This window comes from Lissotriton helveticus, chromosome 3_1 (assembly GCF_964261635.1).
Source record: "Lissotriton helveticus chromosome 3_1, aLisHel1.1, whole genome shotgun sequence".
Lineage (NCBI taxonomy): Eukaryota > Metazoa > Chordata > Amphibia > Caudata > Salamandridae > Lissotriton > Lissotriton helveticus.
In genome coordinates this window covers 339839361-339863909 of record NC_136061.1, presented here as the reverse complement: position 1 = coordinate 339863909, position 24549 = coordinate 339839361, and the positions used below count along the sequence as shown (strand labels likewise).

At 50.3% G+C, this 24549-nt stretch overlaps 1 protein-coding gene across 15 annotated transcripts in view; it reads right to left on the bottom strand.

Annotated features, from left to right (window-relative positions):
- The window catches only part of NCOR1 (nuclear receptor corepressor 1), a 1934049-nt gene that overhangs the window by 608097 nt on the left and 1301403 nt on the right, over positions 1-24549 (bottom strand). For all 15 annotated transcript variants that reach the window (XM_078679968.1, XM_078679976.1, XM_078679969.1 and 12 more), the window contains one exon: positions 4070-4153. In XM_078679968.1, the coding sequence (XP_078536094.1) occupies positions 4070-4153 (84 nt within the window). The remainder of the gene's footprint in view (positions 1-4069; positions 4154-24549) is intronic.

Below are 24549 nucleotides of genomic sequence, written 5' to 3'. Positions count from 1 at the left end.
ACGCGGTGGTACTGTGGTGGCATGGCTGGAGGGGACGCCTCGAAGGGGAGGGAGTAGTCCCTTCGGACGATTTGCAGCACCCACCTGTCCGATGTGACAGTGGTGGTGGTGATGGTGGACCCTGCCCCCCACTGGCGTCACATGGGACTGAAAGCACGGACTAGGAGGGTTTTGAGGCGGATGCTGCAGGGGCAGGTGTTGACTGGCCTCGCCGTTGTCCCCGACCGCGGCCACGACGGTTTCCACGTCCGCCACCGCGCTGGATGGTAGTCTGCGGCCCGTGGCTGGCAGGACGTATGGGTGCGCCCCTTTCTTGGCGACGAAAGGGGCGAAAGGCAGCCGTTTGCTGGCGCAGGGCTAGAGGCCCAAGGACTTGGCCGTAGCCCTGGAGTCCTTAAAGTTCTCAAGCGCATGGTCTGCCTTGTCGCCAAAGAGGCGACGGCCATCAAATGGCATGTCCATAAGGGTGTTTTGGACATCAGCCGAAAAGTTGACGGACCTCAACCAGGCGTGGCGACGAATCGCCACCCTCGTTGCCATCGTTCTGCCCAGTGAGTCCGTGGTATCCAGCCCACACCGGATGGAATACCATGCTGCAATTCGACCCTCCGCAAGGGCTTGGGCGAGTTTAGTCCAGGCCTCCTCCTGACATTGTGGCAGCACGTCCGCGACCGTGTCCCACAGAGAGTGGGTGTAACGGCCAAAGAGGCATGCGGTGTTGACTGACCGCAATCCCAAACTCAGGGAGGAGAATACCTTCTTCCCGTATTGCTCATACCACTTGGATTCCTAAACGGGGGGAGCCGACGGGAATGCGATCTGAGAGTTAGAGGCCTGGATGACCAGGCTCTCAGGGGTAGGGTGGGTGGACAGGAAGCAAGGGTCGCCGGGAGCCGGGCGGTGGCGCCTGGCCACGTTCCTATCTACAGGCAGACCTGTAGCTGGCTTGGACCAAGTGCCTCATTAAAAGGCAGCAGAGGCTCGGCCGAGCTTGTCTGCGGTTTAAGGACCTCGGAGAGGAGGTTAGTCCTCACGGCTGCGACGGGGAGCTCAAGGCCCAAGGCCTTGGCAGCCCGCGTCAGCACCACACTATAGGCAGCCCCCTCCTCCGTAGCCACGGTAGGAGGGGAGACAAAACCAGTGTCAGGCGTAGTGTCCAGACCACTGGCCTCCTCAAGCTCACCTGTCCAGTCCTGAAAAGACACACTCCCGTGTCAGAGGGTCCTCGGACCCCTCCCAATCCCCCTCGTCACCCATCGCCTGGTACTCAGGCTCAAAGGATGGGGCCGGGTCGTAGAAGTAAAATTCTCCCACCGGACCCGAATCGAGGGTAGGACCGGGGACGGCGTCGTCCTGGGACGGCCACTGTAGGGAGTTTGAGGTGGAGAGCCTTTGCCGCCCTACGCAACACCACTGCGCAACTTGCTCCTTCCTCTGTAACTACGAAAGGAGGAGACAGCATGCCAAGGTGAGGAGAGGTGTCTAGACCACTGGCATCCCGCAAATCTGCTGCCCAGTCCGGGTCGACACCGCACTGTTGTGCGAGAGGGTCCTCAGACACCTCCCAGTCCTCCCCTTCCTCCGATGACTGTGAAACAGGCTGAAAATAAGGAGGAGACGGACGTAAGGGTAGAAAGGCCCCATCAGCGTCGGAATTGGCGTTGCTCGACACCGTTCAGGGCTGAAACCGGGGACGACGTTAACTGTTACCAGACGACGTCGGAGGTGGTGTCGACACCGGTGGAGGTGTGATGAGGTCAACTGGTGTCGCCCGGGATCCGAGCCCGGATCCAGTGAGGTCTTGCAGCGCTGGGGCCGGAGCAGTCGTCAGCACCGTGGTCGGAACCACCGGCGTTGGAAGAGCAGGACCTCCAGCCAGGCCCACACGGACTGAAGGCGTCCTGGCAGGAAGAGACGAACCAAAGAGGCAGGCCATGGCAGCAAGAAACACTTGCACATGTGCAGGCATTGCCAACGGACCCGGAAAGGGTGGGTAGGCCGGCGGCGAGGTCGCAGACTCCGCCAGAGCCACGGGGGTGGCACCATCCGCACCCTCAGCTGCATCACGCAATGGGAAGTCTTAGAGCGACGGTGCTTCTTCAGCGATTACTTGGAATGCTTCGAAAAAACTGACGTCAGCGCGCGTGGGCGCATCTAAGTAGCTCCAGCAACATCATCCCGGCGCCAACAACGCACACGGAGCCGCACGACGATGCCTACCTATGCGCAGGGGTACTGCTGACGAAAAACTTTCCGGATCCAGTCCGACGCCTGGGGGTAATTCTAAAGTAAGAAATCTATCACTACGCGTTTCTTTCAGATTCTTATAAAAATACCGTCTATTTTTTTATAAATTGGTATCAGATTTCATAAGTGCTGTGTCGATTTCTTCATTTGTTTTGGTGCTGTTTAAATGCTTAACACATGTTCCTCTGTGGGTTGAGCGGAGGATTTTACCTACTGGTTCTAAAAGTGTTGATGTAGGAAGCTGGCTTTTTATGTAGTGTACCAAAATGAGGTACACTATGTCAAAAGTCTAGACGGCCCATACTGGCTTACAGGGGTTCAATTAATAATCTCAAATGCTTACTTTTGTGTTGGTGTGGGTGAGTATTTTAGGCTTAACAGAGTGTAGTGTTAAGCATTTGATCGGGTAAGTACTTTGAGAAATCAAGGTAAGAAAAAATGGCACACAAATGTGCCTTTACGTAATAATGTTTTCCAGTGGAGAAAGAACTATATACTGCATACAAATATTTGGAAGAGTATTTAGAGGATCCCCTTTAGGGCTTAAGGTGCTAGGGGGGTCACGGTCACAAGATCCACCAGCAGTTCGGGTTTACCCACTCTGAAGTATCCTGGTTGTTAGCGTTGCTCACTACACCATAGGCAATGAGGGGGGCTACTTAGAAACAGGCTGCAGAATGGGACGTGGGGACAAGTCTGTGACCTCCCAAAGGGAGGGCTCAGTTTATTAGGGTCTTGGGAGCACGGGGGAGGGGGTAGTTGGGGGGGGGGGGGGGGGGGACACAGTGTGTTTGTGAATCCGGACCGGGAAGCTGGGGTGCAGAGGGCCTTGGTCAGCTGTTCGTGTGCGCCATAGGCGCTCACAGTTCTTGGGCAGACCTGTAGAAGGAGACAAAACAGGAAAGCAGGGCTATTCTCAGTGATAGCCTCTCTGGTGCGGGAGTGCCACGACAGTAGGTCAGTCTGGGCACTGTTAGTGTCCAGGCTGGTCACTAAACAAGCCTTTTTTATTGTAGGGGTCCGGTACCCTGGGTATTGGCGAAGGGCCACTCCTGGTGGTCCTGGCGTCTCTCCACTTGGAGGGGAGATGATTCTGACCTTCTGGATCATGGTGACCGCCTCCTGGGCGGCTGCTGCGTGTGTGGACCCAGTGGTCAGCAGAACGGTGAACCAGAAATTGTGGTCAGTGGCTACAGGGTAATAGCTCCTCCACTTCAAGGGAGATGCTGGCTGGTTGGCTAAGTGCTGGCATTCCTCTGAGGCTTTCGGAGGATGCACAGCTGCAGGACGAGTCTGGTTCTTTGCGACTGTCAGGACAGGAGCAAGCAAGCAAGGATTGGTGGCTAAAGTTCACAGGTAGTCCACAGTTTTAGTTTCCTCTGCTCTTCTTTGTCCTTCTTTAGTCAGGCAGATCCGAGTTCCCAGTGTCAAGGGGTCACCTAAATACTGAATTTAGGGGCGTTAAGGGGAGTGAACGGTAGTAGTCAATAGACTACTTACCCTTGGGGTCACTACACCCCCTATATTCTTGTGAGGAGTGGACATAACACTGTCCCAGAATTTCTAATTCCACCAAAATGCAAGATTTAATCATTCCCAGAAAGTGCAGGATTGTGTACAATAGTATGAGACAGTTCAGCTGAAAAATAGGCAGCAGGTGCTGGTGGTAGACATTTTGTTTGAAGGCGCTGTGTAGGTGTATATCTGTCTTTGCTGTATCTTGGAATTCACTAGAATACCCACACAGTAATGTTCTAACCCTCTTGTGACTAAGAAAAACTCAAGCTTGAAGTTCAAAAGTTTAGAGTGGTTCAAGTCTTACCTTGCATTATCGATCCAGCCAGGACTGTCCTTTCTTTCAGTTCTGCATGAGGGCTTCCCCTGGGCAGTGCACGACATATTAATCCTACAACAGAAAATGCAGACAGACAAACTTTAGAGTTGCAAATTGAAAATAAAAATATGAGGTCAACAACAAGCTTACATTTGGTCTTCTGCACTGGAAATTTAGAATGCTTGTTTTTATCAAGTCCCTCAATTGCATTACAGACACCAAATGGCTGTACTTGATGCAATAAAAATGTGGTCAAATGCGCTACGAGTGGACCATGAGAATTATTTCAGTCTCAAAAGGTCAGCTAGTTAGATTGGCCACCAGGTCTCTCGTAATATTAGTACTTGGTACGTCAGGTATGTATGACTTATAAGCTGCTTTTATGTCCCTATATTGGTAGCCCAAATGTTCATAGAAACAGGCTAAAAAGAAGAATAAAGACAGATAAGAAATAGGCTTCACACAACATGCGAGTGTTCAGAAGCTTTGCACAGTGGCAATGTCGCATACACCATAGATTGGTGGCAATGAACAAGTTACTTACCTTCGGTAACACTTTTTCTGGTGGATACAGTATCTGCCTGTGGATTCCTCACCTTGTGAATATCCCCCTGCGTCAGCAACGTTCGGAAAATTATTGTGCAGCACGCCGGCGTGGACGACGTCATAGGAGCACGGCATCGCGCGAGACTCCGACTGACGTCACTGACTCCTTATTAGATCTACGCGTTGGCGTGATATCAGTTCCGCCCTTATTCCGTGCCTTCGAGGCACCCGGACGGACCAATGACAATAGATATATACAATGTACATAGTACAAAATATTCAAGATAACACACACAGTGTGAATATAAAGCATGAAAACACAATATATAAAAAAACATATATAAGCGTTACAAAGACTCAGAAGTTCTCGCTGACACACCCTGAATCACCTGGGCTTACCTTTGAAAAAGTTCGCAGCAGGCGAACGAAAGGCGTCAGGAATCACAGCTGCCCATCTGTACTATTCCAGTGCCACAGGCAAAGTGTTGGAAGTGCGACTCCTTTTTCCTTCCAGGAGGAATATTTTGCTGCATACAGAGCGGCGGGTCCACGCACTGCCTCCAAAGAGCGCCGACAGTCACCCGACCTTGGACCAATACTTTGGCTTCGGAAACGAATCACAGGGTGGTCGGCAGCCGCCAAGCACCAGAGTTTGGAGAGGATCCATAGCAGTCCTACAATATAGACTGCCACGGAACAACACCGTAGGAAATCCTTATGGTTTCCGTAGTAACAGAGCACCGTCAGCATGCAAGCAGGGACTCGGCGAGACTTCAATTACCAGCATGCCGGCTAACGTCACCCAAGATGTCCACTAGAGGGCCGGCCAAGCGTTACAAAAACTCAGAAGTTCTCGCTGACAGACCCTGAATCAACTGGGCTTACCTTTGAAAAAGTTCGCAGCAGGCGAACGAAACGCGCCAGGAATCACAGCTGCCCATCTGTACTATTCCAGTGCCACAGGCAAAGTGTTGGAAGTGCGACTCCTTTTTCCTTCCAGGAGGAATACTTTGCGATATATATATATATATATATATATATATATATATATATATATATATATATATATATATATATATATATATATATATATATATATATATATATATATATATATATATATATATATATATATATATATATATATCTATACACATTTAACATCACATAATATTAGGTATAGAAGAGTGGACAACGGGGAGGCGGGTGGGCATGTGAGGAATCCACAGACAGATACTGTATCCACCCGAAAAAGCGTTACCGAAGGTAAGTAACTTGTTCTTCTGATGGATACATCTGCCAGTGGATTCCTCACCTTGTGAATAGAGTCCCACAGCAGTCCCCACTCCCGGAGGAAGGTGTCCACTCTTCTATACCAGAAAATCATGGAGGACAGAATGGGCAAAGTGGCCATCCCTCCTCACTTCGGTATCTAAGCAGTAATGTTCGCGAAATTGTGGAGGGAAGCCCAAGTTGCCGCTCTACAAATATCCTCTACAGGTACACCCCTAGACAAAGCAGATGTAGAAGACTTTGCTCTAGTAGAGTGATTTCTTATACCCTCTGGAGGTTCCTTACCAGCCAAGGCGTAGCAGATCTTGATGCATAGTATAATCCATCTTGAGAGAGTGCGCTTGTGCACAGCACTTCCTTTTCTGCAGCCAGCAAATCCAACAAAGAGCTGGTCATCCACTCAATAGTCTTTTGTTCTATCAAGATAAAAGCTCACCGCCCTCTTGGGGTCCAGACGGTGAAGTCGCTCCTCCTCCTTGGGAGGATAGAAGGTAGGTAGGGTAATGAACTGTCCTAGATGGAAAGGAGTTACCACCTTAGGCGGAAAAGCAGCCCTGGTCCTAAAAGCCATTCGTTCAGCATGAATGGTCAAGAACGGGGGCTTTGAACTAAGAGCTTGAAGCTCACTTATCCTCCTTGCCGAGGTAATTGCAACCAGGAAGACCGTCTTGAAAGATAAAAGTCTCATGGGACACTTGTGCAAAGGTACGAAAGGAGAACCCATCAGAAATGTAAGCACAAGATTCAAGTCCCATTGAGGCACAATAAAGGGAGTAGGAGGACATTTATTCGTAAGACCCTTTAAAAACTTTAGAACCACGGGAGATTTAAATAAGGACGGTGGATCCGGCAGACAGAGAAATGCCGACAAAGCCGAAAGATAACCTTTAACTGTAGCCACAGCAAACCCTTGCTGAGCCAGAAAAAGAGCAAATTGAAGTATGTCAGATAAACGAGCCCTCAAAGGATCAATGGACTTCACCCCACACCAAGTCACACATTTAGACCATCTATAAGAATAGATAGATTTGGTGGAATTACACCTGGCCGATACAATGACATACACCACATCATGTGGGAGAGAAAAGGAATTCAGGTTGCCCCGTTCAATCTCCAGGCATAAAGGTGTAAGGTCTGTAGGTGGGGGTGTAGAACCTGCCCCTCCATCTGAGAGAGGAGGCCTGCCCTGAGAGGGAGACGGAGCGGCAGGCACGAGGAGAGGTGGAGAAGATCTGTGTACCACACCCTTCTGGGGCGATCAATATGACTTGGGCCCGGTCTTGTCGAATCTTCCTCAGAACCCGAGGAATCAAGGGTATGGGAGGAAACGCGTAAAGGAGTTGTGAGTCCCAACTCAACTGAAACATGTCCCCCAAGGCTCTCTGCATCGGAAACTGGAGGCTGCAGAATGACGGGCAGTTAGCATTCTCGTGAGTGGCGAACAGGTCCACCCGAGGAGTTCCCCACATCCGAAAGACGTGACGAACTACCTCTGGATGAAGCCTCCACCCGTGGTCGGCTGAGAACTACCGACTGAGTCTGTCTGCACACACATTCAGAACTCCGGCCAGATGATTTGCCATCAGACAAATCTGAAGATCCTGAACCCAGGACCAGAGACGCAGAGCCTCTCTGCAGAGATACTGCGACCCTACTCCTCCCTGCTTGTTGACATACCACATCGCGGTGGTGTTGTCCGTCAGGACCTGTGCCGACCGACCGCGAAGGGAAGGGAGGAAGGCCTTGAGCGCCAGACGTATCGGCCGCAATTCCAGAAGGTTGATATGAAGTAACCTTTCCTGGAGACCAAAGACCCTTGATCTCCAGATCCCCCAGATGAGCACCCCACCCTAGAGTGGATGCATCCGTTATTACTGTGGCAACCGTTGGAGGTAGATGGAAGGGCTTTTCTTGAGACAGATTGCCTCCACGCTCCACCAAGACAGATCCGCTGCAGCTTCTCTGGAGATCCTCACTGACTCCCTGAGATCTCCGTTGTGTTGATACCACTGCTGCGGAGGCACCACTGGAGTGCCCTCATAAGCCAGCGTGCATGGTTGACCAGCAGAATGCAGGAAGCCATCAGACTGAGCAGACGAAGGACCTTCAAGACTGGAACGACCGCTCCATTGTGAAATAAAGGAATCATTTCCTGTATGTCGTGAATCCGATGTGGAGGAGGGAATGCCCGCATACAGTTGTATCCAGTACCACACCTATGAACAGGTTGCGCTGGGAGGGCACCAGGTGAGATTTGGGTACATTAATCGAAAAACCCAAACTGTACAACAACTGAGTTGTGTCTTGCAGATGATGGAGCACTTTCTCTGGAAATTCCGCCTTGATCAGCCAATCGTCCAGATAAGGGAATACTGGAATCCCTGATCTTCTGAGATGTGCTGCCACTACAGCCATCACCTTGGTGAAGACTCGAGGCGCAGTAGTAAGACCAAACGGAAGGACCACAAACTGGTAATGCTGTGTAATACGGAGATACTTCCTGTGCGACTTCGGGATTGGGATGTGAAAATATGAATCCTTCAAGTCGATCGACACCATCCAGTCTTCTTCCAGCAGCGCTTGAAGAACCTGCGCAAAGGTGAGCATCTTGAACTTCTCCTGCTTCAGGTAAAGGATCAAGATCCTGGGATCCAGGATTGGACGAACTCTGCCATCCTTTTTGGGGATCAGGAAATACCGGGAGTAGCATCCCTGACCCCTTTCCTGCTCTGGAACCACCTCTATCGCACCTTTTCTCAACAGTGCCAGGACTTCCTCCTGCAGAAGCAACAGGTGGTCCTCCGAGCAAAAACCTTGGCAAGGAGGGAAATTCCCGAAAGGGAAGTGCATACCCATTCTCCTACGAGATTGAGAACCCAAAGATCTGATGTAACCGATTATTCCGTAGCAAATAGGTAAGCCGACCCCCTACAGGACCCGGATGATCCGGAATGGCGGATCTAGGGCTGCTTTGCTGCTGTGGGAGGGGGGTGGGTAGCGGAAGAGGAGCAGGAGGAGGAGGAGGAGGAGGCCTGACGTCCACGGGGACGAGCTCTTTGTCTGCCTCTGTAGGACCTATACAAAGGATTTTGCTGCTGCTGTGTCTGCCTATAGGGTCGAAAAGAAGATCTTCCAAATCCCCTATATCTTTTGGTCATAGAGCCTCTGGATTGCAAACTGTTGGACTTGGGCCTTGTGGCAGGTTCACCCCTGAACTTTTTGCCTTGAAGTATAGTGATTTCTGGTCTTTGCGCACTTTGACACTGTGGCGCAGTGTAAAGTGCGTGCGCTCCCTGAGTGCGTGTGTGAGATAGGCCTGCCCTCCCATAGGAATGCATGGGGAATGTATGTGTCACTGGTAGTTCCTGATGCGTGGGGAGTGCAGGCTCGAGTTTGGTTTGTGTGAACTCGTGGGAGTGAATGCTGCGCAACGGTATGTGCATCTTGTATGTGTCTAGTGGGGAAGTGCCATTCCTAGACATGGCTGTACGTGTGCTGTGAGGGTGCTGGAGCGTGATTGGCTGGAGCTGGCTGGCATGCCAGGCTCCAGGAAGTCTGGATGGGTCTGCCCGGTGGTGAGTGGGAGATTAGCATGCTGATGGCTGGGGAGGAGTGTACCTGTGTCCTGAATGAGGCTGGGTTTTCCCCTGACAATGGTGGCTCCGCACCCCTGTGGTGCGTCTAACGACCCTAGCCCTGCCAGTGAATAGAGAGGGTGGTTGAGCCCATCAACAGTGCTCACAGACCAGCTGCGACTGGTTCTGCCCCCACCCTGCCCAAAGACAAGAGATTTGTCTGTATAAAAAGAGGCTGTGACCTCTTGGAAAATGTTCTTGTTCTGACACTTGAATCCTACCAGGGGCGTGCTGCTGCTTGGGCCCAGGGGAGGGCTTGCCCCCCTGGGCCCTGCCCAGCCCCTGGACTGCTGAAGGACTTTGCTGGACTGTTGGCCCCTCTAGCGCCTGGGGGCTTGGATTCCTTCTCTAGCGCTGGGGAGCGCTTCATCTTTGTCATAGCGCTGGAGAGTGCTCCACCTGGTGCCCTTCTAAGCGCTTGGGAGCGCTTGATGTCCTGCTAGCGCTTGGGAGCGCTATTGATCCCAGCCGGTGCCCACCCGGCGTTGTTTTGCCCCTTTTTATTAATCTAAGCGAGCGAGTGCCCACCTCGCTTTATATTTAATTTGAGAGTGCCCCCAGTTTTCACCGCCGCGGCCCGAGCGCCACAAAACAGGAAGCCAGGCACTGCGGTGCCTGACGCGGGGCGGGACTTCCGGTTTTGGAGGGAAGTCCCGCCCGCCACCGCGCCACGATTGGCTGCCTGCGGACCGACCGGAAGGAGAATGGGGCTGAGCAATGGCCGCCCGGGGCTCCCATGATGTGGAGAGAGCCCCGGGGCAGCCAGGAAAGTGTAGCGCCGGTGTTGCGGGGCTCCCATGGAATGGAGGGAGCCCCGGCCGAGGTGTCCGCCCGGAGCCACGAGAGCTCCGCCTCCCGAAGTCCCGGTCCCGAGATGGGGGACCGGGAGAAGCGTGGTGCACCACCCCCCGCCCGGAGAAGCAGCCGGCCGTGTCCACGAGGCTCCCGTGAGGAGTGGAGAGCTCCGCGCTGCCCAGAGGAGGAGCCCCCGCTACAGAGAGCCGGTAAGGTGGGGGGCTCCCTGTGATGTGTGCCCTTCGAGGCATAAAGCCTTTCTGCATTCTTGAGCCGCCCCGTCTGTCAGGGGCCAGCTCCAACGATGGGGCTGTAATTGTGCTAGCCAGCCCTGCTAGGTGCCAGTGAGGGCACCGTGCCTTTCCCCGAGCGGCCCCGACCTGCAGGGGGCCGCTCCAACGTGCCCAGATTGCCTTAAAGGTCCCGTGGGGACTCGTGAACATTCACAGAGCCAGCGCGCTTCAACGTGGGGGTGCCATTGTCCTCAGAGCCTAGAGGGCTTCAAAAGTGCGCAATGAGTATTTCCAGAGCCGGTGGGCTCCAACCAGTTGGCGCAGTTTTGCCAAAGGACCAGTGAGGGCCCCGGGCCGCAGTTATGAGTCACAGCTGCCCAGCAATTAGTGGGCAGCTGCACCGTTTAGGTATTTTGCTTCCAAGGGACATGTACTCTGGACTTTAGGAGTGAGGCGCACTCCTTCATCCCTGGCCTTTTCCCAGCTGCGCAGCACTTAGTGCCAGCTGCAGCGTTTAGGCCCCCCTGTTCTGTCCCTCAGCTGCCCAGCAAGTAGTGGGCAGCTGCTACGTTTAGGTTCTGGCGCAAGTGGCGCAACCTGGACTTTGTGAGTTCTGCGCTAAAGGTGATTTATGCGCTAACTGAGGTTTAAATGCTGTTATGATCGATGTCCTACTGCTTTTGGGTGTTAGGAAATGTACAATGTGTAGTATGTTTTGCGCACCCTGTGTTCTGCACCTCTGAATGTGTTGATGCATCATGTGCCTTGTTCCTTACACCGCTGAACGTGTGTTGATGCGTCATGTGTTTCTCTTACACCTCTGAATGGGTAGATTATTCATCATGTGTTCTCCTGCGCTGCACCTCTGAATGTGTTGATAATGCGTCATGTGCCTCCTTACTTACACCTCTGAATGTATGCATTGCATCATGTGTTATGTTCTTACACCCCTACAGGTATTGTGATACTTAGGTGGTTGTTTTCTTCCTAGTACAGGTGGTGCTAGTGAGGTCCTGGTTACCAGTAGTTACTGGTTGTGTGCTCTATTTTTATATTGTGCTACAGTGATTTTCTGTTATGGTCTAAGTGATATTCCATGGGGCTTGATACTGAGCTCGCCCCCTGACCAGAGTCCCAGGACCAGTGGACTCTATTGTGCCTTCCCTGACAAATTGCTGGGACTTGTCTGATCTCCCTGGGCCCCTGGGGCCTCGATGAAGTGTGCCTCGCTCACTCCCCTCGGCAGCTCGTGCCCGGCCAAGCCTCGAGCCGCGCCGCTCTCCCCTGAGCCGCGCGGCTTCGCTGGGCCGCCCGCATCCTGCCTCCCCCTCCTCTTCTGAGCCGCACACATTGGTCGCCCCAGAGAAACGCTTGTAGCTAGCCGGTCGCCCGCTAAAGCCTACTAAGGAGATCACTCGCATTATCCTGCGCAACCAGGACGGAAGGTACTGTCCGATAGGCTCTATGTTCTAAAGTTCTAGGCCTACAAGTATTGTATTGTTACTTCTAAAAATGCTGATTCCTGACAGTGGTCCAGGTGGCCCTGTCTTGTACATATCCCCTGTAAATTCTGCCCGTGCCTCTGGCACCTTGTAAAATGTGTGTTTTATCTAATGTGTTTTGGTGTAATACAAAGGCTATTTTTATATAACCTTGTGTGGAGTTTCCTTTGTGGTGGGCCTTTGGGTGTTGTTGCTGGGGTGCGTGCGCAAATACTTAACTCACATCGCCTCTGAGTTTAGCCTTGCTGCTCGCGCCCCGTTACCTAGAGGGTGAGCAGGGGTTATCTTGGCGTGTAACTCCCTTGCCCTGACTTAGGAGTGGTGGTCTCTGACTGACTTTGGCGAAAGCCCTGGCCAGCCAGGGATCCCATTTCTAACACAAACCCAAAGATTTTACTGTTGCCCTGCTGTCCTTAAACCGTTCTAATGCAGCATCAGCCTTCTTCCCAAAAAGGCCTGAGCCATCAAAGGGCAAATCCATTAATGCAGCCTGAACATCAGCCGAGAACTCCGAGGTCTTTAGCCAAGCCGCTCTTCTAGTGGCAATCGAAGAACCCATTACTCTTGCTACTGAGTCTGCCGTGTCCATACCACTTTGAATGACCTGCCGAGCAGCAGCTTGCGTGTCAGACATCACCTCGTTAAAAAAATGTCTGTCTTCTTCAGGAAGCTTAGGTGACAACTGTTTCACTGAATCCATCAAAGCATGGATATACCGTCCTAGCAAACAAGTGGCATTTGTTGATACTGCCAGATGAAAATACGTTTTTGCAGTCTGGTCCAACTTCTTTGATTCCTTGTCACCAGGCACTTGAGGAAAAGAGCTTACAGATCTCTTAGAGCAGGCAGCTTGCACCACCAAACTCTCCGATAAGGGATGAGATGACAAAAAGTCAGGGTCACCAGGAGCCACCCTGTAACGCCTAGCCACGGCCTTAGACACTGCAGGAGCCGTTAGAGGCCTACTCCATACTTCCAGTATTGGATCCGTTAGTGCGTCAGTAAAGGGAAAAATGGGTTCAACCATGATGATGGTGAATGAAGCATTTCAGTCAGTATATTTGACTTGTATTCAGCTGTAAGCAAAGTCACATTCAACAAGTCTGCTGCCTTCTTAATCACAACGTGATAAGGCACCACATCTTTAGAAGGAGCACCTGACACTGAGGCCAAATCCCACTCAGGGGACAGCTCTAACCCACTTGCCTCTCGCAAGTCATCAAAATAATCCTCTGGATCAAGAAGCTCACCTTCCTCGTATTCAGCTTCCCTATAAATCTGCTCCTCCAAAAGGCGCTGGGCTTCACGCCTCGACCTCTCCATTCGAATCGACTTCGTCGGATCTGGTATCGACTCCGAAGGGCCGGTGTCGAGCATCAAGGCGGATCCAGAGGTCTATCTGACGTCAGTGAAGCCGCATACGGTGTTGATGACTTCGGCGGCGCCGAGATATGCCAAGGAGGAGTCGGCGTCGGCATAAAAGGAAGGCAAGGCGCGGGAGCATAGGCTTGAGGCACACCCAAATTATAAACCAATGGACCCATGGGACCAGCCGGTGCTCCAGAGGGGTACATGGCTCTCGCATAAACACCATACATGGCGTTTAAAAAATGTGAGTGGTCCTGTCCAGGACCTGGAAAGGGAGGATACGAACCCACCCGGCTGCTCCTGAGGAGGCTGCACCGGAGTCGACACCTCATGTTCCTCTTTGTCCTCCGGTTGGCCAAACGGAGTCGTCGAGCCCTGAGGATCAGCAACCTCTTCCTCCTCACGCAGCGGAGATTGTGAAGGAACTGGAGACGGATTGAACTCCGAAGCCGGTGAATGATCCGGAGATTAACAAGGCAAGGCCTCACCTTCAGGATCCCGACTCGGTGAGGGAGTTATCATGCCCCTTCGATGCCTTCTTCCAGATGAACTAGCTTTTGAGTCCGAATCCTTCCCTGAATGATGCCTGGAACTATGTCTCCTCTTCTTATGTTTCTTCTTCGAAGATCCGGAAACATGCCCCGACGTCGACTTCAAAGCCGACCTCGAACGAGACCTCGATCTCGATTTCGATCTTGACTTCGAGCACCTCGACCTCGAACTCTTCCTGGCCTCCCTACCTTTCAAATTGGCAACAAGCAGTTTGGCTTTACGTTCTCGAAGAGCCTTCGGGTTCATCTTTAAACAGGATCGACAACTCTGGACGTCGTGATCCGAACTCAGGCACCAGATGCAGTCACTATGCGGATCCGTGATGAACATCATCTTCCCGCATACATCACATGGCTTAAAACCTATCTTCTTCGACGACATCTTTCGAAAAGACAGCTACACCAAAAAATATACAGTAGAAATCCAACAGTAACAAAGTTACCACGAATCGCAACAGAAGATTCCCGAAACAGCATCGACGACGTGGAAAAAAGGGAACTGATGTCATCACGCCAACGTAGGCCTAATAAGGAGTCTGTGACGTCAGTCGGAGTTACGCGCGATGCAGTGCTCCTATGACGTCGTCAACGCAGGTGTGCTGCAAAAGAATTTTCCAAACGTTGCTGACGCAGGGGGATATTCACAAGGTGAGGAATCCACTGGCAGATGTATCCATCAGAAATGCAGTGCTGGTGTGCATGTAATACAGGTTGCCTTACTCTCTTAATTTTGGGGCAGTTAGTGGTTACTGGCCAGTATCCTATTTTTATACTATAATTTACCAATTGGTTGACCAGCTACAATAGTATGCAGCCCAGCCCCTGATTATCCAATTTACAGACTCTCTCCAGATAGTGAGAATGAGCAGTCAAGGCATAATCCAGAAGTTTGAGGGTTACATTTTGATTCGGGATGACAAAGCAAACAACATGCAATAGCATCATTGTCCAGTCAGTGCTTTTAGAAATAGGACAATGCACATAAAAAGACAGAAGGCACTCTAACAATCTGGGGCAGATATGGGGCCCTAACAATTATATAATTCTTTAGAGCTCGGTTTATGTTAACATTGACCCGTGCCCACCGTTATCTTACTGCGCTTGGTTTAAGTTGAGTTAAGGCTCTTCAGACAAGCTTTGGTCTTTATTTCTTTGTGGAGCTAAACTCTTGCAAAGATTTGGGTAAAGGGGGCAAATGATACTTCGGTACAACTCAAGTGCCAGAAGAGTTGAATTAAAGCCGTGGCCAATTAAACTCGTTCTTATTAAGAATAAAAGGTGACATCAAAAAGGTAGAGCCCAACTAGCCACCTACCAATCAAAGAACTAGGATCCCGCCCAACAAAGGTGCTCATGATGCACACAGAAAAAGAGTAGGGGGGTTAAGTTCTGGTGATCCGTCCACAGGTAACTAGACTTAAGTGATTTGCTAAGGACTCCACTCACCAGTACGGTTTCCAAGGTAGCAATGAATATAGTAGGCCAGCTCCAGCTACCGAGACTCAAGAGCTCCTATTTTTGTTAAAGGGCTCATATCTCAGAACCTAACTATTGTGGTAAAGATATTCTGGTGGCCTAATTGTGAGAAAATGGAGTGCATTATATGGTGTGTTTGTGCAACCTCACCATGTAATGCACTTACCAACCCCTCTAGGACCATTAGGTGCCGTTCGTCAAACCTACAGTTCAACCCTGGGAAGCCGTGACTGAGCAGCAAGGCTTACACAAAGGAACAAGTGCAAATCATTTAAATAGCACCAAAACAATTGAAGAAGAAATTGACAAAACACCAAAGAAACCTGACACCAATTCATAAAAACAGATTGTATTGTTATGTATTTTTAGACACCACTTTGAAAATAAATCGACTGGAGGGTTCCGGAGACATAGTATGTACAAGGTATAGTAAGGAAAATGCTATTTACCCTGTAAGCATCTATTTGTGGCATGTGGTGCTGTAGATTCACATACTCCTGCCATCTAGTGATGAGTCCTGATGTGTGCAAGTTGTTTTTCTTCGAATAAGTCTTACGAGTCACAAGGTACTGTGACTCCTCTTCTTGCTGGTAATGAACATGGTCATCGACACCATTGTTAGATTGTTTTTTTCACATGGCGGATGAGGATGGAAGCAAAGTATAGAGACAAGTCTATGCAAAAGATGGAGAAGTAGTAGTAAGAGATACTGCATTAGGAGTCCGGGAGAATCGTGGGCACATGTAAATCTACAGCACTAAATGCCACAAACAGAGGCTTACAGAGTAAGTAACATTTTCTGTTCGAGGCATGTGTGGCTCTAGATTAACATACCGGGCTTAGACTCTAAGGCAGTCTTCCCAGAAGCAGTGGCTAGCCGGTGGATGTTGTAGTAAATTGGAAAAGTGAAAGGAGCACTGCCTGGCATGTTGGCGTGCAAGTACATCCACACAGTAATGTTTTGCAAAAGTATGAGAGGTGGAAAAGGTAGTTGCTCTGCAAATGTTAGCTACTGGAATGTTTTCCAGGAAGGCAATAGAGGTCATTTTTTCCAAGTGGAATGGTCCCTAGGAGGAATGGGAAAAGCTCTCTTAGCTTTAGTATTGCATGATTGGATGCATTTCACAATGCCTTATTTGGACAGAACCCTTCCTTTATGTGGGTTGGAGAAAGCAATAAAGAGTTGATGTGTGCTCCTAAACTGTTTAGCTCTATCAATGTAGTACATGAGGGCTTGTTTCACATCCAAAGTATGGAGAGCACGTTCCACAACTTATATGAAATTAAAGCTCTGTGCACATTCAATATTGATGTGGTACCAAATTATAATTGCAAACTGTTGCGGTGAGAGAGAAGAACATTGGCTGTTTGTTTTGAAGACCCATATGCGGGGAGAATTGTTTTTACTGTGGGGACTGGAGACTACCTTAGGGAGGAATTTGAGATTGGTGTGAAGGACACCCCTAGCTCTAGGTGCTTGGAAGAATGGTTCTTCTAAGGTTAATGCAAGCAGCTCATTGACACGCCTGAGTGAAGTAATAGCGACTAGAAATGCCACATTCCAAAAAAGGTACTAAAGGGAACAGGAGTGGAGGAGCTCAAACAGAGGACCCTTGAGTGTTCTTAGAACAATGTTGAGATTCAATGTCAGGGCTGGTAGGACCCGAGGGGGAATTACCATTTTCCAACCCTTCCATAAAAGCTTTATAAACTGGAATTCAGAAGAAAGGCGTGTTGTCTATTCTGAAGGTAAGCTGCCACAGCAGAGAGGTGTAGCCATGTGGAGGAGAAGACTAGGCCTGAAATCTGCAAATGAGACAGATAGCAGAATATGTCCTATACTGTGGCTTTTAAGGGATCCATTTTTGAGTGGCTATAGCACACCAACCTTTTCCACTTGGCTGCATAGCATCCCCACTTAGTAGGTCTGCGTGCATCTTTGAAAATGTTCCTGAATTTAGGTGAAAGATTAAGGTATCAAAATTCAATGACCTCAGGAGTCAGATCGCAAGGTTGAGAGACCTGGGGTCTGGATGCCTGATTTCTCCATGGTCTTGCGTGAGAAGGTCCGGCCTGTTGGGGGAGCCACTTGTGTGGAACCATAGAGTTGTGAACCAAGGCTGACAAGCACTTGTGGGAGCCACCAGGATAAGGGTGAGAGATGTCCGCTAGAGCCTCCAAACCACAAATGGAAGTAGAGAGAGCAGAGGGAACAGCATAGGCAAATATCCCTGACCAACACATCCATAATGTATTGCCGCTTGATTGAGGGTGTGGGAGCCTGCAGGCGAAGTTAGGGCATTCAGCTTTCTCTGCTGTGGCGAAAAGGTCCATCATTGGGAAGCCCACACGCTGCAAGTACTGGTGAAGGACTAGTGGGTGGAGTTCACGCTTGTGTACTTGTTGCCACATCCTGCTGAGAAGGTCGACGTACGCTACCGGAAGTTAATCCACTAGCAGATGGACTTTGTGGTGGAGAGCTCACCTCCAAATGGCTGGGGTAACTGAGTTGGGGAGACGTGGTGCGGCCCTGTTTCTGAAGGTAATACAAAGCTGTTGTGTTGTCCGCCTGTACTCCCATTACCTGGTAATGATAGGGGCAGGGTTCTATAGACCCCTTCAGAAGTAGTGTTTAGAACTTTTCCCTGAGTAGCCTTTGTTGTTCAGGGCAGAGTTTGAGTTTGCGAGGTAGAATGGTGGGAGGCCTGGAAATGAGCTCAAGGCAATAACAATGTCAGATAAAGTTTAACACTCACTAGTCGAAGGTGACAATCTGCCAAATGGGGTAGAACCATTGATGACGCTCCCAACAAGTGATGTGTAATTGGGAGTAGGGGCAGAAAGTCAGGCTTTGGTGGTGGCTGCAGCTGCTGTTGAGGAGCCACCTTTAAGTCTGCCTTTTGAATTTTTGCATCTATAAGAACCCCTAAAGCGGTCTCTGGGAGAGGGCTGCTTTGCCTGTGGACATTGATAGATGCGTAGACATCAGTGGAACTGGTCTTTGAGCCTCCACGAAAGGGTGTGTGACGAAACGGGCCAAGAGGTGCAGGTGTTTATAGTGCGCCCATAGCCTTACTGTCTCTGTATCTCTATTGATTTTCTCTACAGTTTGTTCTACCTGCGGACCAAATAAATGCTGACCAGCAAACAACATGAGAAGGAGGGTCTGTTGAACCTCCAGCTTGAAGCTGGAAATACGGAGCCAGGCATGCCAGTGCAGGAGAAGGCTGAAGTTCACCGATCTGTATGGTGTTCCCACAGTATCTAATGAGCAGTGAATAATGATATTAGAGATCTGTTTTCCCTGAGAGACAATCGCATAAACCCTTTTCTTGTGCTCCTCGGGGAGAAGCCGGAGGAACTCCTCCACTTCATCCCAGATGATGCGGTCATATCTGGAAAGTAACCCAATGGAGTTACCAATGAGCCAATGATTGGCTGATTACATAGCCAACTTTTTTCTCACAGAGGCTATATGCTTACTCTCGTTGTCTGGTGGAGAGGCTTCACCAGGAGCCTGAGAGTTGACTCTCTTATGGTCCGTAGTGACAACAAGAGAGTCAGAGGTAGCTGCCCACGAACGTAAATGGGGTCAGTAGGGAAGGCCTTGCATTTTTTGTCCAACCTGGAAGTTATGAGTCTAGCACAGGTGGGACCTGAAAAATGTCAGTTGTGTGGTAGAGCAAGACAAAGGTCCGGGATGTTGTCTATTCTCCTACACATCATCTAAGTGAGTATAAATATACTTTATTTATTAGCATACACTAGACACAAACTTGGCATATCTAGTACCAGAAATATCAACTACACAGAAGAAAAAGTTTAGCATGCAGGAGAGCCAGCAGGAATCGTTAGTGCTCCACTAGAGGAGCCTCAGGCAGCAGGCACGGGAGTCGCAGGGAAGCCACAACAGCACACAGAAGATGAAGGCCCACTGTGAAGAGGATGCAGGCAGGATGTCGTTCTTGGAGCTCTGCAATACTGGAGACTGGGGCTTCTTGGAGCTTGAAGATTATTTGTGGAGAGAGCCAACAAGCCTTGGTAATATCAACCAGATGCGGTGCACAGGAAGGCGGTTCACATTGGCTGGAGAGGGATTACAGTAGCCCAAGTTGCAGGGAAGACTGGTCAGGCATCTGGAAAACCAACAAACCATCACCTGTGTTGCAGATCCGGGCGATGTCCATGGGACAACAGGAACAGCAAACCGGTCGACAACGTAGAGGTGCCTACCGATGCAGGGAAGCGACCCTCCTTCTGGCTGGGATGCAGGGTGAGTCCTTGGTGACTCAGAGGATGCAGGGCCATGGAGTTGCAGAACTTGAAGAAGCACATGGACGAAGATGCAGCAGGAATCTTCCCACCAAAGCAGTCTTGTCTTTGGTCCTTGTATGAAGCCGACTCTGTATATACTATACCAAAGTGAGGTATAGCGTGCACAAACCCAGTGGAACCCAAAAGGTAGGTAGAGGTAAAGTAGATAGCACCTGTGAGAAAGTGTCCTCTTTCTTGCATCTCATGCCCCCTCTTTTTGTAGAATTGCTGATGTGCTTTGACTGAGTGTGACTTTGGCTCCTGCCAATCAGGTACCCAGGGCCTGTGTTCCCTAAACCTGCATTGAAGCCTAAACCCAATTGGCATCTCTGGCCACATGTCAGCCCCTGTTAAATGGCATCATAGGTACCCAGCGCACTGTGACCAAAGTAGGCCCCTAAGGGCTGCAGCACTTATTCTGCCACCCTTTTAAGGCCCTGCACCCTGACACACACACACACTGCCTTTGCAGGCTGCGTGCCTTGGCCCAAAACAGAGTCTACATGGCACACATCCCTGTGTGCCATGCCCACAAAACACTGCCCTGGCATACATCAGTCAACCCTCTAGCTCGGTGCGCTATGCCAGTGGTGAGGGTACCAGTGCATGAGCCCTTTACCCCTACAGTACCCAGGTCCATTCCTGGGCACTGTAAGTGCAGTGCTGCCATTAAGAGTACATGGTGCTGGGAGGTTGTCATTGTGAGAAGTTGGCCTGATATATGATCCTCACTAGTTCTAGTGATCACCTTGTATCAGTCCAAACAACCCTTATGGTGATTGGTTGTAAGTCAACCTTATAGACAAGCTATCCTAATGGTAGCATGGACAAAGCAGTCTTAGGCTAAACTCTTTTGGCATGTGAAACCAGCTGTTTTACCACAATATAACCCCTTGAATACCAGATGAAAGGACACCACACAGGTTGTTATGAAAATAAACAGTATATTTATTAATAACAAACACCTCTGAACTCTTTATGAGATCAGAGGGCTAAGCACATGACAATCTCTTAGGAAAAATACGATCAGTTGCACGAAATTACAATGGTGCCCTAGGGGCACGGAAAACCATATACTAAGTAAATGGAATGTGAAAGTCGATAGAAGGAATGCAGCTGTCCAGAGGCTGTAGGATCGTTGGGACCACTCTACCCTAACTTTAGGTAAGTAATAGGAGGCTCACGGAACGCGTGTGCAGAGTGTGAACTCACACGCGAGATGCGTAACAACGTCTATGGACAGTACAGTTCAGGAAAAAGGTAAGTACGGACAATCCTGACTAGTTAGGACTAAAACGACTGTGGAACTGGACACTAGGAGAGTCAATCTACCCTTGAGCACCGAAATGCTCTTGTTACCTCGCCCACGGGCTGCGGTTGCATAGGAGCAAAGTCGTGTCGGGTTCCGGCGTTGAAGTCTATGGAGCCTGGAGGAAAAGATGCTGCAAGCGACCAGGAGGAAGATGTCCGGTGTGATCCAAGGGTGGATCAGAGATGCTGAAGACCTGAAAGCAGAGGGGACAATATTCACAGTCACTAGCCAGTGACTGGAGTGGAACCAGGAAGGAACCAGATGTCCTAGTCGCGATCAAGTGAAGAGTGGAGTCTTGACTCTGCAGCCACATGGACCAGGAGGCATCTTGGACGACCAGGATGGAGGCACGAGCTGTCCCACGCAGGCGCTCGCTGTCGGCAGTGTTGGTTCCAGATTCAGCGTCAACAGGCCTTGGCAAAGGCAACCCACACGGTGAGTGGAAAAGGCATCTGGTGCGGACTAGGAGAGTCCGGGGTGACCCTCTTTTGTAAGGGAGCAAGGGCCAGTCTGGAGCAACCAGACCAGCAGTGAAGATTTCAAGGTTCGTCGTCTAGGAGGCCACTAGCCAGCCGGCAAGTGACCAGACAACGCGTCGAGCAGCAAACAAGCAGAAGGGCCCCACGCAGATCTCGTGGAAGCTGGAGGGCTGATCTTCGGTGCAGGGGCTGCTCGGGGCTGGGGCTTCTCAATCCCCAAAGCACTTGGTCGAGTTTACCTCGGGAGTCGTGCTGGAAGTGAAGTGCAGGTTCTTTCAAGATAGCCGGTCCCACATGTCTCGTCGCACCCACGGGTCTCAGCTTTGCTGCAGATGTGAGTTGAGGTCGGAGAGGTCTGGGAATCCGGGTCTCGTCGGGCTCTCAATTCTGGATCCTCGAGGGAAGACGACAAAGTGAAGCCGCTGGACGCTTGATGGTGCCTGCAGTTGCAGGGTGGACACTCCTTGCCCACAAGGGAGATTTCTTTAGTCTTCTGTGGAGCAGAACGTCGAAGTCCAGAGTTTCTTCTTGTAGAGTAGTTCAGGATTAATCTAATTTGGAATGGGACCAGCTCCTACCTTTATTCTGCTGAAGGGGGCTGTACTGGTGACTAGGTCCTTCCCCTGGGTGGGACCAGGAAGGGGGGTGGTTTCACCCCCTATCCTTTGTCCGGTTTCGCGCCAGAGCTGGGGCTGGAGTGCCCCAGCAACTGGTTTGAACCGGTGTATGCACAGGGCACCTTGTGTGCCCCAGGCATGTCTCATTCCTTTCAGGCCTATCCTACCCAATACACAAAATCCTGTCTGGGGTGGTGCTAGCACCTCCCAAGGCAGGAAACCCTTTGTCCAAGCCGCCCCCGCTGGAAGGACTCCCAGCTGCAGGAGGTCAGACTTGTGTCTGTGGTGGCAGCATCCATTTTGTGATGCTGAGGCTCGAGTTAACTTTAACCGGGGTTCACAGTTACATACATGTCGTGTCCCTCTAGAAGGGTGGGATGCTACCCCCGTCGCCAGAATTGGCGAGGGGGTAGTATTCCAAATCGTATGACACCTTACTCGACATGTTTTGTTAATGTTATACCAGAGTTAGCATTTAACCGCGAGGTTGATATTGCACTTAAGAGTATATGGTATAGCGTTATCATGGAACAGCTATTAGGACTTGGTTCCGCAAGCTGCAGACGGGCTCAGCTCATGCCAGAGCACCATCTCACACAATTCCAGGCACTCTGCCTTCAGGATTGATAAGGCCTTCCATAGGAGTGACTGATAGGAATATATGTGTCCATGTTAAGGTTAGATATAGGTATACTATATCTATAGCAAAGGGTGATTACACCACCTTGCCCCAGCTGTCATGCAGCCAGTTGTGTCAGTTTTAGATGGCCAGCCAGGGGTGGCATAATACATGCTTCAGCCCCTGGTAGGTCCTGGGTACACCTATGCCCTGGATACCTAAGGTACACTGTTACAGGGACTGATAAGGTGGCCCAGTACCAATTGGTAAATGCACCTAAAGTACATGGTTGTCAATTTAGAGAGAGAACAGCTAAGGCTGTGGGTCTGATTAGCAGGCCCACAGACAGGGAAAGTCGTAAACCAGTGAAGCAAAAAGCAAAAATCTGGGGTGACCATAGGATTGCAGACCCCACTCTCCTACATCTTCTTTTAAATAAATAAACTTCTTCCAGTCAGGGGAGGGTGGTTAGGCCTTATAGTCCTTTTCCACTGTCTTTATATAATGCCTTCCTTTTTGTGCTCTATGGAATTTTAACAATGCTAATTGTTTTGAGTTTATGCATTTTGCTGCTGGTAGTGGCTCTGCAGTGACCCTGCTAATTCTTATTTTGGACAAGTACGAGTGAGCAGGCGAAAGGGTGTATCTTGCTACTGCGATTCCTGAGAGAGTCTGGAGTGTTGTATTCTGGGTTGTCTAATCATTTGTAGCTTCGTGATTTTTGGAGGGGAATGAATGAGACACTATAGTCAGTCAGTTTTGGGATTTTGGATACTAAGGTGATAGGTTGGTACACGCCTATACACTGAGGTCCTGTTTTCCTGCTCTGTGTAGGAGCCGAATCCCCACAATAACACCGCACCAAGAACCCTAGCTGTCCTAAAAACAAAGCCCCCAGTGTAGCTCCAGGGGTTGCCAGTGTAGCTTTGATGAGGAAGATGAGGAAGTCACCCTAGCCTTCAAATGGAAACTGGGCCCAAAAGGTGAGTTTCAGATTCCAGAAGGGAGTAGACACTTTCACCACCTACTGGTGAATGGACTCCCAGCCACTGCCCTGAGAGATACCTGTGCCAGTCACACTGTGGTGCATGACAGATTGGTTCTCTCAAACCATTATGTCCCAGGGGAAACAAAAATAGTGAGGGCTGTCCCAGGGGGTGTCACTCTTAGGCCTGGGCTGTCGTGCTCCTAGAAATAGCTGGGTCACTTAGATGTAGAAAGGTGGGAGTCAGTAAAGACCTCCCCCTTGATTGTCTCCTTGGGAATGACCACCCAGAGGTTGGTCTAAGCCAAAGAGAGGTACTGGTCCAATGCCAGACCTCACCCAAGAAACAGGGAGGGGAGGGTGGGGGGGTTCAACCTGCAGTTAGTGCAGCTAAGCCCAAAAAGAATTTACAGTGTGGGAAAGGGGGCCAACTGTTAGCCACAGTTCCAGTGGGCCAGGGAGATTATTTCCCAGTAATGGAGAACCCCAAAATTGACACTGGTGAATTCCCCCCCCCCCTAGCCAACAGAAAGCACTGACTAGTCAGGCAACTGTCCAGCATGAGCTGGTGGCTCCTCAGCGGGCAGAAGGGAGGCTGGAAGAAGGGTGTTCACTACCAAGTGTAGTGACCTCCTACCCTAAAGCAGCAGACAGGCTACCAGAACCCAAAGAAGCCTGTAAGTTAGCCACTTCCCCTACCAGTGAAGGGCTAATGGTGTGGTTCGGGAAACTGACCGTTGTCA